Source organism: Sinocyclocheilus grahami, unplaced genomic scaffold (assembly GCF_001515645.1).
Source record: "Sinocyclocheilus grahami isolate Dianchi unplaced genomic scaffold, SAMN03320097.WGS_v1.1 scaffold646.1, whole genome shotgun sequence".
Taxonomy (NCBI): domain Eukaryota; kingdom Metazoa; phylum Chordata; class Actinopteri; order Cypriniformes; family Cyprinidae; genus Sinocyclocheilus; species Sinocyclocheilus grahami.
In genome coordinates, this window is record NW_015505825.1 from 450,390 (window position 1) to 466,331 (window position 15,942).

At 37.9% G+C, this 15,942-nt stretch overlaps 1 protein-coding gene across 1 annotated transcript; it reads left to right on the plus strand.

Moving 5' to 3' along the window:
- Positions 1–4,786: 4,786 nt before the first annotated feature.
- Positions 4,787–11,484, plus strand: LOC107558473 (filamin-A-interacting protein 1-like). The gene is made up of 4 exons (XM_016242137.1): positions 4,787–4,864; positions 5,313–5,491; positions 7,780–10,486; positions 11,275–11,484. The coding sequence occupies exons 1-4, from the start codon at positions 4,856–4,858 to the stop codon at positions 11,482–11,484; spliced, it is 3,105 nt and encodes a 1,034-aa protein (XP_016097623.1). The 5' UTR covers positions 4,787–4,855.
- Positions 11,485–15,942: the final 4,458 nt, after the last annotated feature.

Genomic DNA, 15,942 nt, shown 5'->3' on the forward strand with positions numbered 1-15,942 from the left:
TATTTTCACTTACAGTTTACTTCAGAATTAACAACAATGGAGAGATAGTTGTCACAATAGGAATTTATCACTAGGGTTATATCACAGTTGCTATCAGGATTTGAGTCAAAAGTTCAATTGCACCTATTGTTATTTTCACTAGCTGTATTAATATACAGCTTTCACTACTGTATCATATTTGATATGCAAAACACAATGAAAACTCTGTACTAAAACTAGTAAGTATTCAAATATCATCATCTTATTAAGACATATTATTGGGGCATATAGAGTGACAACTGAGTAGGGCTGTGGCGATTCGTCGATTTTATTCGACTATTCGATTTTTTTTAAATCCTCGACCTCATTTTGCCTGCGTCGACTAACCGGCAAAATACCGGAAGTGGCGCATTTCACGGACGAGAATCCATAAAACACATTATTAGACTGTTTTCCAAGGCCTCATGATATATTAAACCTATAATTAAGCATAACTGTGAATTCACGAACGCTACGATTTAATTAAATAATTATATGTGATGAAGCTCCGTTCACAGTAAATGTTGTTCTACAGGAACAGTTATCTTTTACACGTGTGGAGCGTCTCAAACTCCATCTGTGCATGTTGTTGTGAGTTTGGGTTTATTGTAACGTTCATCTGGGAACGCAACGTGCGCCATTTCATCAGATTTGTAAGCTAAATCATTTATAAATCCACGCAAACACAGGACAATACATCATTATCTCGCGGTTTCAAAACAAAAGCTCAAACCCTCACTCTGAGTTTACACGTTTTGATGTCCACATATTCATTTAATTAGTGGTTATAGCATTTCTGTCGTAAATAAATGGCCAAATATTAAAGATTAAGGTTTGTATGAAATGGTGCTTGGTCAATATTAAACAAGTATTAGATCGCACAGTAATGTGTAAAAACAATTGTCAGGCTGTTGCAGGCCTTTGTTGTAATGCGTAATGTACATTAGCTCTATTCACTGATCTATAATAGAGATTATATTATATTATTTTATAATTATATATAGATCAGTGGCTCTATTACATTATAATACAGTATTTTAACAGTTTTGTTCAATAAAACCATATGATTTCTTGCTTTTGATACTTTATTTGAACTAATTATTATTGCCTCATTGCTATTATATATGTATTTTAAGTAATTTTAAAGGCTATTGTTCACTTAGCCTACATCTATTTTTATTACCACAAAAATAAATGATTAATTATAATATTTTGCACTCTATGTTGCACTTTACTTTTGCTTTAAAAAAGGATTTCATAGAAATTTGGATTTCGTTTGGAGTTTCTCTGTTCATTTTTTCATCATGCTGGAGATGTCTGTTTACATCTGTTGTTTACACATTTCTAAGAGTACTTTTAATACTTACAATTTTGAATAATAATAACTTTTAATAATACAATTTTAATACTTGATTCTAGTGGACTCATACAAATGTCCTCTTAATCTTTAATATTTGGCCATTTATTTACGACAGAAATGCTATAACCACTAATTAAATGAATATGTGGACATCAAAACGTGTAAACTCAGAGTGAGGGTTTGAGCTTTTGTTTTGAAACCGCGAGATAATGATGTATTGTCCTCTGTTTGCGTGGATTTATAAATGATTTGTTGTACTTGTACAACAACTGAACAACAATAGAGAAGTTAATATTGCTGGTTACAGCATTTTTATATTCAGTAATATTCTTCAAAATGAGATACTAGTAATACGTTACTGCCGTGGATATTCCAAATCAGGCTAAAAACACTTTGGTGGACACACGTTATTGAATATTTATTGTTAGGCATCTGGCCTATTAGTCTTTTTAGCATTTATGCAATGAGCGTGCACGAGCGACCCATTTACGAATGATTGGAATTCATTAACATACACACGTTTAACTATCAAATCGGACGTTTACGAAGCGTTTGTGAATCCGGAGGAGAGTTTTCGGGAAAGTCCGTTTTACACGCAAATTACTCAGAATTTACTCCTATGTTTACGAATGTTTCATGAATGAGGCCCAATATTTTTGCTCAATTTCGCTGATGAAAACAGTTCCCATCAAAGCCACAGCAGAACTGTTTTGTGTCTCTGTTCGAGCAACACAGCGGTGTTTCGTTACTGAATCCAAGTTTTTATGCATTCAAACAGTCATTTGCCGCCACCTACTGGTTTTGTTTGATATTTAAAACTGTCATTGCATTTTTCCCAACATTTCTTATTTGTATGTTTAAAAAAATATTTAAAACATTAACCTTATAGAATTCTTAATGCATTTGAAATGTTGCAGTGCAAATGCATTTATGGCACCTCAGCTTCATCAAACAGTCTGTGTGTAAATACATCTAATGCCATTTCAGATGCAGCTTCTATGCGTTTCCTGCAGTGGAAAGATGGAGTTGATGGAGTAACAGTTCTACAGTTTCTTATTATTCTAACTGAATTAATTGAAACAATGTAAGAATTTGATGTGAAAAATGACACATTTAATAAGGTCAGTGAAAAAAATGACAATTTAAGAAACAGTGGGAAATGACATATGTTTTGTTTTATACAGCAACTCCTTTTCAGTTAATTGTTATTTCCACCTCTTTTCTAGTCACAGAGCACTTTGTTTTGAGAGTTGTTTAAGTGAGAGAACATCTGTAACTTTGTCCAGATTGGGGGAATTATGTTTAATAATTTTTGATTATGCAAGTCATTTTTTTGCATTAAAAAGTATAGATTTTTTTGTTTGTATATGCTGTCAATTGTAGTTTTTAGAAAGAAAATCGGAATCGGCAAAAATCGGTATTGTACGGTGGCCGAGAAGTGCAAAACAAATCACAATTCTGAAAACAAAATAACAAATTACAAACGCAAATGCAAGTCTAAAAAACAAAATAACAATTCAGAAAACATTATAACAAGTCAGAAAACACGATGACAAATTCGAAAACAAAATAACAAGTCAGAAAACACAACGACAAATCAGACAAACCGGAAGAGGTAGGTATAGTTTGAGACAGCGCCATTGGTTTGGGATTACTCACCGCTGACTGGACGAGACATCTGTCAATCAACGTATACAGAGAAGAACCAGCCGAAGAACAGCAGAGTCCTGGTAGAAAGTTCAGAGATGGTATTAAAGTAGCTCAGTTTAAATGTATTGTATGAATTGCCTTTACTGTGGAATTAAAAATACGGGGTATCTATTTATATTTAGTTAAAAGTAGCTGTAAATTATCAGTTCCAGTGGCGCAGATGGATAAGTGTGTGTTGTTGGCTTTTTGATGCGATCGACCCGGGTTCGATCCCGCCTTTTGCCAAACTCAAAACATACCTAACCAGCATACACTGATTTTTTCAACAGGGTTGTAGCACATTCACTACTGTGTCACTACTGCAAAGGAGGGTGGCCACGAATGGGGGGGTGGGGTATACACGATGTTAATAATATATTAATTGTGCAGTGTGAGATTCATTGGTAACAGAACTTTGTGAGATTGTGACGAACAAAGAGTGACAACTTTTTATTGGTTATGAGCGGTCTTTCTAGGCAATCAATTTAAAATGTAGAACTTTGTTTTTTGGCCACACACACATGTTGCAAAGTTTCGGGAATGACATCTGCATATTTATGCGGGATTCGCTCTCAAAATAGCAGTGTTTGACATGGTGATAACCATAGCAATAGACGGGACAAAATATGTGAAAATATGCATTAAGAGAGTACCCTCACTAATTTCAGAAGCACCCTTATTTCTGGAACCTCGTTGATACAATTTTGTTGTATAACTATATACAAAAACAACAAAATACAAATGCACTAAATAAAATAATTGAATAAATGCATATTTACAATTTAAGCACTTAACTAAAATAAGTATTAATAAAGTAAATAACTAGAAAAGGCTGGCTATAATCAGCTTGCTTCCATTTAGTAAGAAAAGCCTACTCTTCACCTGAATTAGAAAAAAAAGCTCCTCTGGTCTTCAGTGATGCGAGGACAACGTTTGAGCATACACATAATATCTGTGTGTCAGCAGAGCCAATTCTTAAAAGAACTTAAAGAAGATATTTAAAAGCACACGTCCAGTTTAGTGTGAGTGAAGGAAATCTGCGTGCGAGTGGAGATTCGTGCTCGTGCATTAGGCCTACACGGATCACGTCACATTATGCGCTCTCGACATTGTCATTAAGATCACACTATAGAAGCTGCCTAAAATTAAGTATAAAGAGGAGAAGAAAGCGGTCCTAGGCAGCTGCCTACACATGCCAGGATCCACCACTGCCAGATGCAGTTAGAACCTTACTAAAAACAAGCCTATCACAAGACATCTGGTAGGGGGGGCACATGGGGTGGCCAGCCAAATTTCAGGGGGGGCCGGTGCCACCCCTGGCCACCACGTAGACACGCCCCTGGTCTCAGCTATAGAGAAATGCATGTTGTTTACAAGTAAACTGGTACTTTCAGGTTTTGCCAATGGTATATGACCCATTTCAGGTGTGGCCAAATTACTATTCAACATCAGTCAAAGCTATACTGAAATGTATCTTCATATTTACAAGAAAATCTTCACATTACGTGTGTGCTACTTTCTACGACTGCTTTACATCAAACGATCATTTAGGTCAAATCCCCCCATAATTTGTACCTTTAATATATCCCAAACCATTTATGATTTTTACTTGTCACCCAGGCACGAGAAGATGTGATCCATCTACTGAGATCTGCGCTGCTGAGTCGAGCAGAGGAGCTGGAGTCTCGTTATGGCTTATCGGGGCCGACCCGACCTCTGCAAGCCCTGCAGAGAGACCGAACGCTCAGCAACAACCATGCACAACACGAAAATGTGTATGATAAGCCAATGGCAGAGGTACACGCACAGAGAAACGAATAACAGTGACTAGTTCACCCAATAATAAAGCAGTAAGTGCCTAACAATGCCCCTTAGCTGTTATAAATTCACTGTAAACCACAGCTTCACGGGGCTTAATGCTTTTATAAAACGGTTATTCCATATACAGTATATAGTTAGGTTTCACAAAATAAAACAGAGCAAATAAAGTGTAATGATATTAATAAAAACATTATTCTTCCACCAAACAATGTAGTTCCTCAGAAACAGTTGTGGTTGCCGAGCAACACACAAAGTAAATTAGTAGAGTAGAGTAATTTACAACAGCTTCGAACGTGGCTCAGCCAATCAGAATCAAGCACCGGAACTCTCCGTTTTATAAAGAAAATTCTGTCATGGTTTGGAACAAACCATCCCTCTGTTAGTTAGTCTTATAATTGTATTTTTTACTGTCTGTATGTCTCAGCTGGACAGATTGCGGGATAAGCACAAGGACTCATACCGCCATATGCTGGAACAGCTTTTACTGGCTGAGAAAAGCCACCGGCGCACTATCTATGAGCTGGACACTGAGAAACGCAAACACATAGACTACATGAACAAGAGCGATGACTTCACCAACCTCCTGGAGCAGGAACGAGAGAGGTGAGAGAGGAGAGAAATGGCTTAGAGTTTGCCTGCCCATTCAGTCAATGGCAAACAAACGTGGCTTGCTGTTCACGAACCCGAGGTGCGGCTCGAGCTCCGAGTAAGAACCCCCCTATGATTGAACAGTGTGGAGGAAAGGAGAAGGGAATAGAGGAGGAGAAGGGGATGTGGAGGGATGCTGGAACGGAGCAATGGCTGCTGCTTATATACGGTCGTTGTGATGATTGGCAGGACTGAATGATTAGGCTCCTGCCGAACCTACTTTGGGATCTTAATTTAGTACATTTTCTTTTTTCTTTTTTTTTTGTGATCAACTTTTTCATGTCTTTCAAATTTAAACAAAATAACATCATTGGAACAAATGGTCAAGGAAGAAGGAATAACAGACATATTGCCAATAATTTGACAGTCGGACAAGAAAGAGAGAAAATAAACAAATAAATAAATAAATAATAAAAAAGGATAAAATAAATCTAAATAAATAAACAAGTAAGTATAAGGGTTACATTATATAATAATTTCTTTATATAAATCATTAAAGTGGAAGAAAAATGTTGCCAGGCATCAATGGTCCCAGGTTTGTCCTTATTAATTTGTGCTGTTGTACACTCACAAGTCACTATTTTAAGGAGGCTATGAATCCAGTATGTTTTGCACACATGTGCGGTGTACAAGCAAACAACATTCTCTTCTGCACATAAATCAGAGTCAACATTAAGAAGACATAAACTTGGATTGGGGATGTAGTCAATTTTCAGTAAGGAGGACAAAACAAAATGTACATGAGTCCATAGATTAGAAAAAAATTGACATTCCCAGACCATATGATGAAGACAGGTACCTGGTAATGTAGTATTACAAATATTATATGCAGTTATAACATTTTCTGTAAAACTAATTCACAAGTATCTGTACTTTATCCGAGTATTTTTATTTTGAGAAACTTGTACTTTTTCTTCACTACATTCTAAAGTTTAATGTCGTTTTTACTCCACTAGATTTATTAAAAACATGTCGTTCCTCGTTATTTTGAACTGGAGAAATCATCACCCACTCCAAGACAGGATAGCAGTGTCGGATTCGTGAACCTCGTTTTTTAATGAACCTGTTAAATTAGGTTGCAAATTTCATTGAACGATTTATTCGCGAATTGGACTGATCAGATTGCAGCTGTTCTCGAGTCAACAACTCACTGATTCAAATGATCCAGTCAGAGAGATTCTCCTGATAACAATTCAGTAAATTCACAAGTCTGACCAAGAACAGAAGATCTTCAGGGCTTTAGTGTTGTGCGTGACCGATGGCACAAAAAGTAACCCAGCTAACACACAACGTACCAGTCACGAAATGTATTGGTACTTTTTGGCAATTTCATGACTTACTAAATGACAATGTAACTAGGACGACACATGCTCGTTATTTCATTACCATCAAATTACCAACTCACAAACTTTAGTACAAACCTTTGGCCCAGTTATGTACTGATTTCATAATACTTTGGTAATTCTTTCAGGACCACTATCGTCAAAGATGACGGACAATTAGCATACAGTTTGGATTGGCGGTATGGTTCTGTTCTGGGCAAGAACTCCCTGCGCATCCATGCAGCCTAGCATGGATAAGAGCAGGGAGAGCAGCGATAACCCCCCAGGGTAAACAGAACCAACATGAACAGAACCAACATGAATGTATTGCAGATATCATTAAAGTTCAATAATTGAATGTACACATGTAGAATTAGTCTGATTCAAAGGAGAATCAGAAGGCTGAATCCTGACTGACAGAGGAGGAGCTGGGGATGGAGGAGGGTAATTAGCTATTGAGCAATGCGAAAACTGCTGATACTACTGAGGGACCTTAAAAAATATGATTGCTTAGGTGTCGTATTCCTATAGGTAGATGGGGATCAGCTGAGAGTCAGCTGATGCGAGCTTGACTGACGTGACCTGCCAGAACTAATGCTTACGCTTGATTTTCATGACTTATTGACAATTTCATGACTTATTGGCTTATTTTTTTATTTTTTATTACATGTACAGTAAAATTCTGACTTTTTATATTAAAATACAATATTGTTAGACATATAATTTTTAACTTATATGATTATGTGTATTAATGAAAGTTCAATTTAATTATTTTGACTAATAATTATTTGTTGTTATTTTGTAAATATTTGTTTAATTCTTTCTTCTAAATGATAAGCATAAGATAAGCACAACTAAGTCAATACATTAAGTCAGTAATACTTACTTATTTTACAGTTATACTTATTTATTTTTCACTAGGTTAAAGCGGTTGCTGAAACAAGAAAAAGCATACCAAATAAGGAAGGAAAAAGAATTTTCTAAACGTATGCAAAGAACATCTGGAGAGCTGGTTAAGCTGAAGTCATTTGCACTCATGATGGTTGATGAGCGAGAACTTCACTTGGAGAAAATCGACAAACAGAGCCACAAAATACAAGATCTTCTTCAAAAACTCGAGGAAAAGGAGAAGAAACTACATGAGGCAGAGAGAAAAGCAAGGGAAGACAACCAGAAAATCCTGGATCTTGAGGTTGAGCTGGAGCTAAGAACTTCTAAGTTTGCAAAAGAACAAGAGGAGATGTCTGCAAAACTGTCCAGTCAAGAATCTCAACATCAGCAGCTGTCCCAGAAACAGATGGAATTGTTACACAAACTCAAGGAGCTTGAAGAGACCAACGAAGCTCTTCAGAAATCAGCAGAGGAGCTCCAGGCTTTAAAGGACAAGATCAGAAAAGGTGAATGTGGCAACTTAAATTTGATGGCAGAACTTGAGACTTTGCGCAAAAGAATTCTGGAAATGGAGGGGAAAGATAAAGAGATCACCAAAACTGAGAATAAATGCAATGATTTGAAGAAGATCCTTATGGCTGAGGAGGCTCAGAATAAGGACCTGAGGCTAGAGGTGGAAAAACTGCAACAGAGAATGACACAGTTAGAGACACTAGAGATGACCTTCAACATGGGCGGGACGGAATGTGCCCAGTTGCAGGCAGCTTTGGAAAAGGAGAAAAGCTGGACTAAAGACCTATCAGACGAACTTGTGAGCGTTAAAATCCGCATGAAGGAGCTCGAATCGTCTGAGCTGAAACTGGAAAAGGATGAATTAGAGTTAAAAGAGGATCTTTTGAAACTCAAATCAGTTACTGTAATAATGGTTAATGAGCACAAGAACATGGCAGACAGAATTAGGTCTGAGGAAAAGAAAAGAGATGAACTGAACCAACTCTATAAGGCAGAGCAGGAGAAAGTCATGGAGGTTACTGAGAGGTTAATAGAGGAAAGCAAGAAGCGCCTGAAACTAAAGTCAGAGATGGAGTTGAAGATAGCTGCTCTTGTAAAAGAGAGAGATGAAATAAAGCGAAAGCTTTTCAAAACAGAAGAACAATGCAAAGATCTGAGCTCCAAGCATGGTATAATGAAGCACAGTACCATGAACAAAGAAGAAAGGGAGTCTTTTCAAAAGGTGATGGACCTGCAGAGGCTCTCAAGTGCACATGGAAAAGATGAGAATAAAGTTAAGGAGTTGACTTTGGAGACTGAAAAACTTAAGAACCGTCTTCAACAGCTCGAAGCCATTGAGCGAGACCTGATCAAACCAGAGTATGATTTGTTAGCAACTGAAAAAGAAAAGGCACGTTCTCTCTCACAGCAGGTAAAAGAAATAAGTCAAACTGAGTTGATTAAGGTAATAGAGCAAGGTGATGTGGGCTGTCAAGAGGCTGAACTGAGACATCGGTTCACGATGGAGGAGGCCAAAACCAGAGACCTTCAAGCAGATGTGCAAGCCCTTAAGGAGAAGATTCACGAGCTCATGAACAAAGAAGACGAGCTATCCCAGCTACAGGTGGATTATTCTGTTCTGCAACAGAGGTTTCTAGAGGAAGAAGACAAGAAAAAGAGCATTAGCACTGAAGTTCTAAACCTTACCAAAGAACTTGAGGTCACCAAGCGCTACAGCCGCACTTTACGGCCCAGCACCAAAGGAAGCAGAATGATGGATGTTCCAGTGACGTCAACTGGAGTACAAACCGATTCAGTTGAAAATAGGACAGCTGACAGTGACACACCTGCTGCATTCATTAAGAAGTCCGTCCAAGAGGAGAACCGGATCATGAGTAGTCTGCAACAGAGGAGCTTAAAGAAGCCAGCGCAGAGACCAACAGTACGTGAACTTTACCCTCCAACAGTCAGTGACTATACTGTGAAGAAGTCCTGGATTCCTTGGATGAGGAAGAAAGACAGCAGTGCTTCTGAAGTATCTTTGGATACCAGTGGGGAGGCTGCAACTTCTGAAGTCAGCATGTCCCAAAAGTATGACCATCCATTGAACGCTCAGGTGATCCTAGATATTCAGAACAACAAGGCAACCTTACAGAATCGCATTGGCCTTTCTGAGGACTTGACCAAACAAGCTTGTGCCAAACTATCCCAAGAAACTCAGAGCTCCCAGATGACCGTCCTTCCTACAAATGAACGAACCAAAGAGCCAAAGAATCCAGAAAGCGTTAGATTACCAATGACCTTTGCTTCAATCTCGAGAGTAAAGAGTGCAGAGATCATGAGGTCTCCCTCTATGGACAAATCGTTATCTCCTGTATCCACTGCATCCATCAGCAGCTCCCAAGAGTCTGTGGACATGATAACAGGTCGAGCTGTATTTAAGGAGACTCCTGAAAAACGAATGGTCCCCACACCTATCAAGAAGTCAAATGCTAATGTCGTTACCACAGAAGACAGTAAAATTCACATTCACTTAGGATCACAGTTCAAGAAGACCACTGACCATGGCTCAGTTGTCATGGCCAAATCTATTCCCGTATCATCTGAGTGTAATGAAGTTTCTTCTGGAACTGTGCTACGCTCACCACACAGTGTGACTGCCAGCAAATCAACATCTAGCAAAGCGATGAGCAGCATCACCATCACGCAGGTCACTAAAGCACCTGCCAGACCCACACTCTCAGTGGTAAGTGTCTCATTTAAAGGAACACTCCACTATTTTTGAAAATAGGCTCATTTTCCAACTCCCCTAGAGTTAAACAGTTGAGTTTTACCATTTTCGAATCCATTCAGCCGATCTCCGGGTCTGGCGGTAGCACTTTTAGTTGTAGCTTAGCATAGATCATTGAATCTGATTAGACCGTTAGCATCTTGCTCAAAAATGACCAAAGAGTTTCGATATTTTTCCTATTTAAAACTGGACTCTTCTGTAGTTACATCGTGTACTAAGACTGACGGAAAATGAAAAGTTGCGAATTTCTAGGCCGATATGGCTAGGAACTATACTCTCATTCCGGCGTAATAATCAAGGAACTTTGCTGCCGTACCATGGGTGCAGCAGGCGCAATGATATTACGCAGCGCCTGAAAATAGGCTAACTTTCGCCAACATAACCAACGTGACCACCTGTTTGCACAGGGAGCGTGACTTCCGTTGGAAGTTACCTAGCTGGGGACTATTTTCAGGCGCTGCGTAATATCATTGTGCCTGCTGCACCCATGGTACGGCAGCAAAGTTCCTTGATTATTACGCCGGAATGAGAAGTAATACAGAACTACAGAAGAGTCAAGTTTTAAATAGGAAAAATATCGAAACTCTTTGGTCATTTTTGAGCAAGATGCTAACGGTCTAATCAGATTCAATGAACTGATAAAACTCTAGGGGAGTGTTCCTTTAAACCATGCATGCAGGAATATGATTAATCTATACATTAAGAAAGGCCAATATTTACATTCATGCTCTGTTACTCAACAGCAGCCCATCACTGATGTCACATCAGCACGATCAGGGTTCAGTCGTATTCCAATGTCTCGGGGGATGAAAACTGGAAAAGCCATGCTTGGAGCTTTGGGAATCACCACAGGAGTTAAAATGGAAACAAATCCAGAGAACCAAGCCATGCACACTGACCTGAAAAAAACAGCTGTCATTAATGGAGCCCTACAGGGTGGAGGGAAGGGCTGAGAGCATTGAACAAATAATATACAAGTTTACATTTACTATGTCTTGTATATATGATTGTCACTTTCTGCAATTGTTGTGTTGCAGAGATGCAAGGGAAAACACAGATTTTTTCTTGGGAAAGAACTAGGGAAAGAGAGTTGGGATTTGGCAACATTGCTTTTACAGTAGCACCAATGCTGCAGTAATAATGTATTTTTGCAGGGCACACTGATTTAACTTCCTACAACTCTTTCTTTATGTAAAAAGCTTTTTTCCCTGAAAGTTTGAGTTGGAATAGTTTGCAAGAGCACAAATATTTACACAATTAGGCTGTGAAAGCGACTAGTGAGTAGATTAGAGTATAGAGGTGTGGTGACGTTTAATATACCCGACAAACCCCAAAACCCTCTTAAGTCCCATTTAGACACTTGTTAGCAACTGTCTTTTTCAAGACAAGTAAAAACGTGAGGTAAAAATGTGACAATATGTTGAATTAACCACAGAACTAAAACACAATCAGCCATTCAATGTTCAAAACTGAGTGTCCACGAGCAGAGATGGCAGCATGGAGGTCATGTAACAGATCTCTTAAGGGTTTATAGAATTATTTGGTTGCAACAGATGTATTTGAAGAATATTTATCCAGTAAAAAAAAAACTGCATATCAAATTAAATAAAATGGTTTATATCAATGACAATTTTTATTTACAAAGAATGTCTGCTAAATTATGTATTTTAATAGGATTGTTCATGATGTTTAATGGTGTATAATTTTAGCATTTTGTGGAATGTACGTATCAGACCAAATGTACGTATCAGACCAAGCATTTTCTGACTGTTGTTGTGAAATGAAATGCATTGATAAGAGCCTCACCAATGAGTATGATCTCATTCTTTCGGTTGAGATGTTAAACCGAGGTCCTGACTCTCTGTGGTCATAAAAAATCCCAGGATGTCCTTCGAAAAAGAGTAGGGGTGTAACCCCGGCATCCTGGCCAAATTCGCCCATTGGCCTCTGACCATCATGGCCTCCTAACCATCCCCACATCTACTGATTGGCTTCATCACTCTGTCTCCTCTCCACCAATAAGCTGGTGTGTGGTGGGCGTTCTGGCGCACTATGGCTGCCGTCGCATCATCCAGGTGGATGCTGCACACTGGTGGTGGATGAGGAGATTCCCCCTTTAAAGCGCTTTGAGTGCCCAGAAACGCGCTATATAAATGTAAGGAATTATTATTATTATTAGCTGTAATTGATTTTTATTACCTGTTTGTAACTAAAAATGTTTTGCTTTCAGATGAGTCAAAATGTCTTTCTTTTCACTTCTTGCGCGCACACACACACACACATGTTGTGTTTCCATGTTTTATGGGGACATTCCATATAGGCGTAATGGTTTTTATACTGTACAAACTGTATGTGCTATTGCCCTACACCAACCCTACCCCTTACAGGAAACTTTCTGCATTTTTACTTTCTCAAAAAAACAAATTCTGTATGATTTATAAGCTTGTTTCCTCATGGGGACCCCAAAAATGTCCCCACAAGGTCAAAATTTACTAGTATTACTATCCTTGTGGGGACATTTGGTTCCCATAACGTGATAAATACCAGGTACACACACACACACACACACATATTACAATAAGAAAAAAATATTTATACTTATATTTTATAAATATATATATTTAATAACTCGAAAAACAGCTTTTAATGTGCACTTGCAGACATTTAAAACAGAAAATCTACAAACATAAACTCTGTAGTTCGGAAAAGTCAAAGTGTGAATGCTACTGAAGTTGAGGTCCATAAATTGTAATCAATCATATACACAAATCATGCTGATTTTAGTTGTTTCAAATCATGGAAACAAGTCCATGAAGCTTAAAATCAAATGCCTTCCAACTGTCACCATCATTCCCTTAAGCCTTATTGTGCCTAAGATTGCAAAAGTGTATGACTTATGTATGACTTTAAAGAAATTCCAATTTACAAAAATATATTACTATGTAGCAGCACAAAAGCAAGCAGAGGCTCCATTTAAAGTACTACAATAGTAAAATAGTATGGTATCAGATGGTAATGGTACTGAATTACACTTGATATTTGTGTGGATATTTCTTGATATAATATTACCATAAAAATTAGATAGATAGATAGATCTTAAGATTTTATTGTGAAAAAACTCTCATTATTATTGTCATGTGGAAAAAATAAATGCACTGTACGTAGTTAATGCTCAGTGCTGGGTAGATTTCTTACAAATTGTAGTCCATCACTGATTCTGAATTACATGACAAAAATTTTAGTTAGTAACATAATTCATTACATTACACATTTGAGGTAATAGCCTATAATCAGACTACTTTTTAGATTACTTTTGACTTAACTTGTTTATCACATTGATTTTAAGATAATCTTGTACCATATTGATATAAAAACACAAAGAGAAAGAAAAGATATTCCATTCTTTGTTATTACAGTTTTTCTCGATTGCTTAAACACTATCACCAGGCTTTTGAACTAAAATTTCAAAACCATAATGCCATTATCAGAAAGCACACCCATTTCCCTAAACTATAAACACTATTCCCCTTTTTGACACATGAGTCAGATTTGTTGAACTTTCACTGCAAAACTCTTAATTTCTCATTGCCTAGACCATGTTGTCATTTAGAAAGCACTACAACTCTTAAAAATAAAGGTGCTTCACGATGCCATAGAAGAACCTTTTTGTCTAAATGGTTCCATAAAGAACCTTTAACATCTGAAGAACCTTTCTGTTTCACAAAAGCTTCTTTGTGGTGAAAAAAGGTTCTTCAGATTATAAAAAGGTAAGAAAGAGATGGTTCTTTAAAGAAGCTTTGACTGAATGCTTCTTTGTGGAACCAAAAATGGTTCTTCTATGGCATCGCTGTGTAGAACCTTTTGAAGCACCTTTATTTTTAAGAGTGTAGTAGTCAATATTGTTCACTCAAGTCAGCATAGCTTGAGCTCAATTAGCACACAGTTACCCACGTGGAAACACTAAGAGTCCAAATGTATCACACACCAATCAGAACCTTCAATAGATAGATAAAAGAGCCCAAGTCAGTTCATTCAGTTTTGGAACAATGGATCCAGAGAGATGTGATTGAAAAGGTCGAGGACACCAGAGAGGAGGAGGAGGAGGAAGAGGATGAGCAAGAGCAGTAAGGAGTGGAGGAAGAGGTGAAGGAAGAGGAAGAGGAGGAGGATGAGGGGCAAGGAGACAAGGAGTCTCAGATGAAATTCGTGCCACTAGTTGACCATGTCCTTGTCCATGGTATGACTATGAGGGAGGCTGGGCAATGAGTTCAGCCAAACTTAAGTTGCTTCACCGTCGCCTCGATCATAAGAACCTTCATGTTACTCTACTGTAACTTTTGAGTGCTGTACTCTGTTACAACACATGCATCAAATTGCCTTACATACAGATAGAGTTTCTGTCTGCTTCCATTTTGTAAAAAGGATGTTACAGTAATAGTAATCAGTACTTCTATTTTTGTAGGACACAGAGACGATGGAATGGAAGAAGCCTGACTAGACACTTCAGCTGATGCCAGGAGGTGGATGCCTAGCTAGGGCCAGTGTAGCCTGTGATGTTGACGAGATTCTCTGGCCTGACCCAGAACAAAGACGTGATGCTGGGGCAGGATAGTTTTGTTGTTGTTTGGTGTATTGTACTGTACAGTACATTAAGGAATAAAAAATGTGCAAATGTATACACACGTGTTCATTATGTGAAAAGTTCCTTGAGAGGGAAAACCACAAGCAACATAACTTATTACTGCTTTTGGTTTTTGCAGTATTGTTTTGAATTGATCTCACCAGTGTGTAAGACTATGTTGTAGTGTGTGTGTTTTTGAAAGTGTGTGTGTGATGTCTGAGGCCAAAGTTTGGTTTTTCAGCAAGAGTGAATGGCTTTGAGTGTAGAGCTTCATTTTGACCTGAAAATGTGTTTGGGGAATTGGGTGAGACGTTATGGATTTGCGTTTACCTTTTTGAGAATACGAGGCCTAGTTTCAAGAAATGCGTTTAAGCAATCGAGAAAAACTGTAACAACATGAAGTGCATTAAAATCCCAGCCTTCCAACGACATAGTAACACATGGTTAAAAGAAGCAACATTGAGAAAACACTTAAAACAGTAAACCCAGTAGCCAAACGCTGCGTGCTCTCTCAATTAGTGTGTAATTATACGGCAGTAGGCTACTTTAGAAAGATGAAAAAGAAGAATTAGGGAGAATCAATAAATTGTGAAGGATTTATTGCAACTGTGTGAATATCATGTAATCCATAAAAAAGTAACTGCAGTCTCATTACGAGCAGGATATTGTAAAATGTAATATAATGTAGTCACAAGCAGCTAGGCTATTTTTTTTGGACGTACATCATTTATTACCCAGCACTGTTAATGCTGATTTAAAACATTGTATCTGGACAAGACGTTTGTTATTA

Coding starts and splice junctions, on each gene's coding strand:
- LOC107558473 (XM_016242137.1), top strand. Junction 5,492..7,779: donor CTGGAGCAGGAACGAGAGAG/GTGAGAGAGGAG, acceptor ATTTTTCACTAG/GTTAAAGCGGTTGCTGAAAC. Junction 10,487..11,274: donor CCAGACCCACACTCTCAGTG/GTAAGTGTCTCA, acceptor GTTACTCAACAG/CAGCCCATCACTGATGTCAC.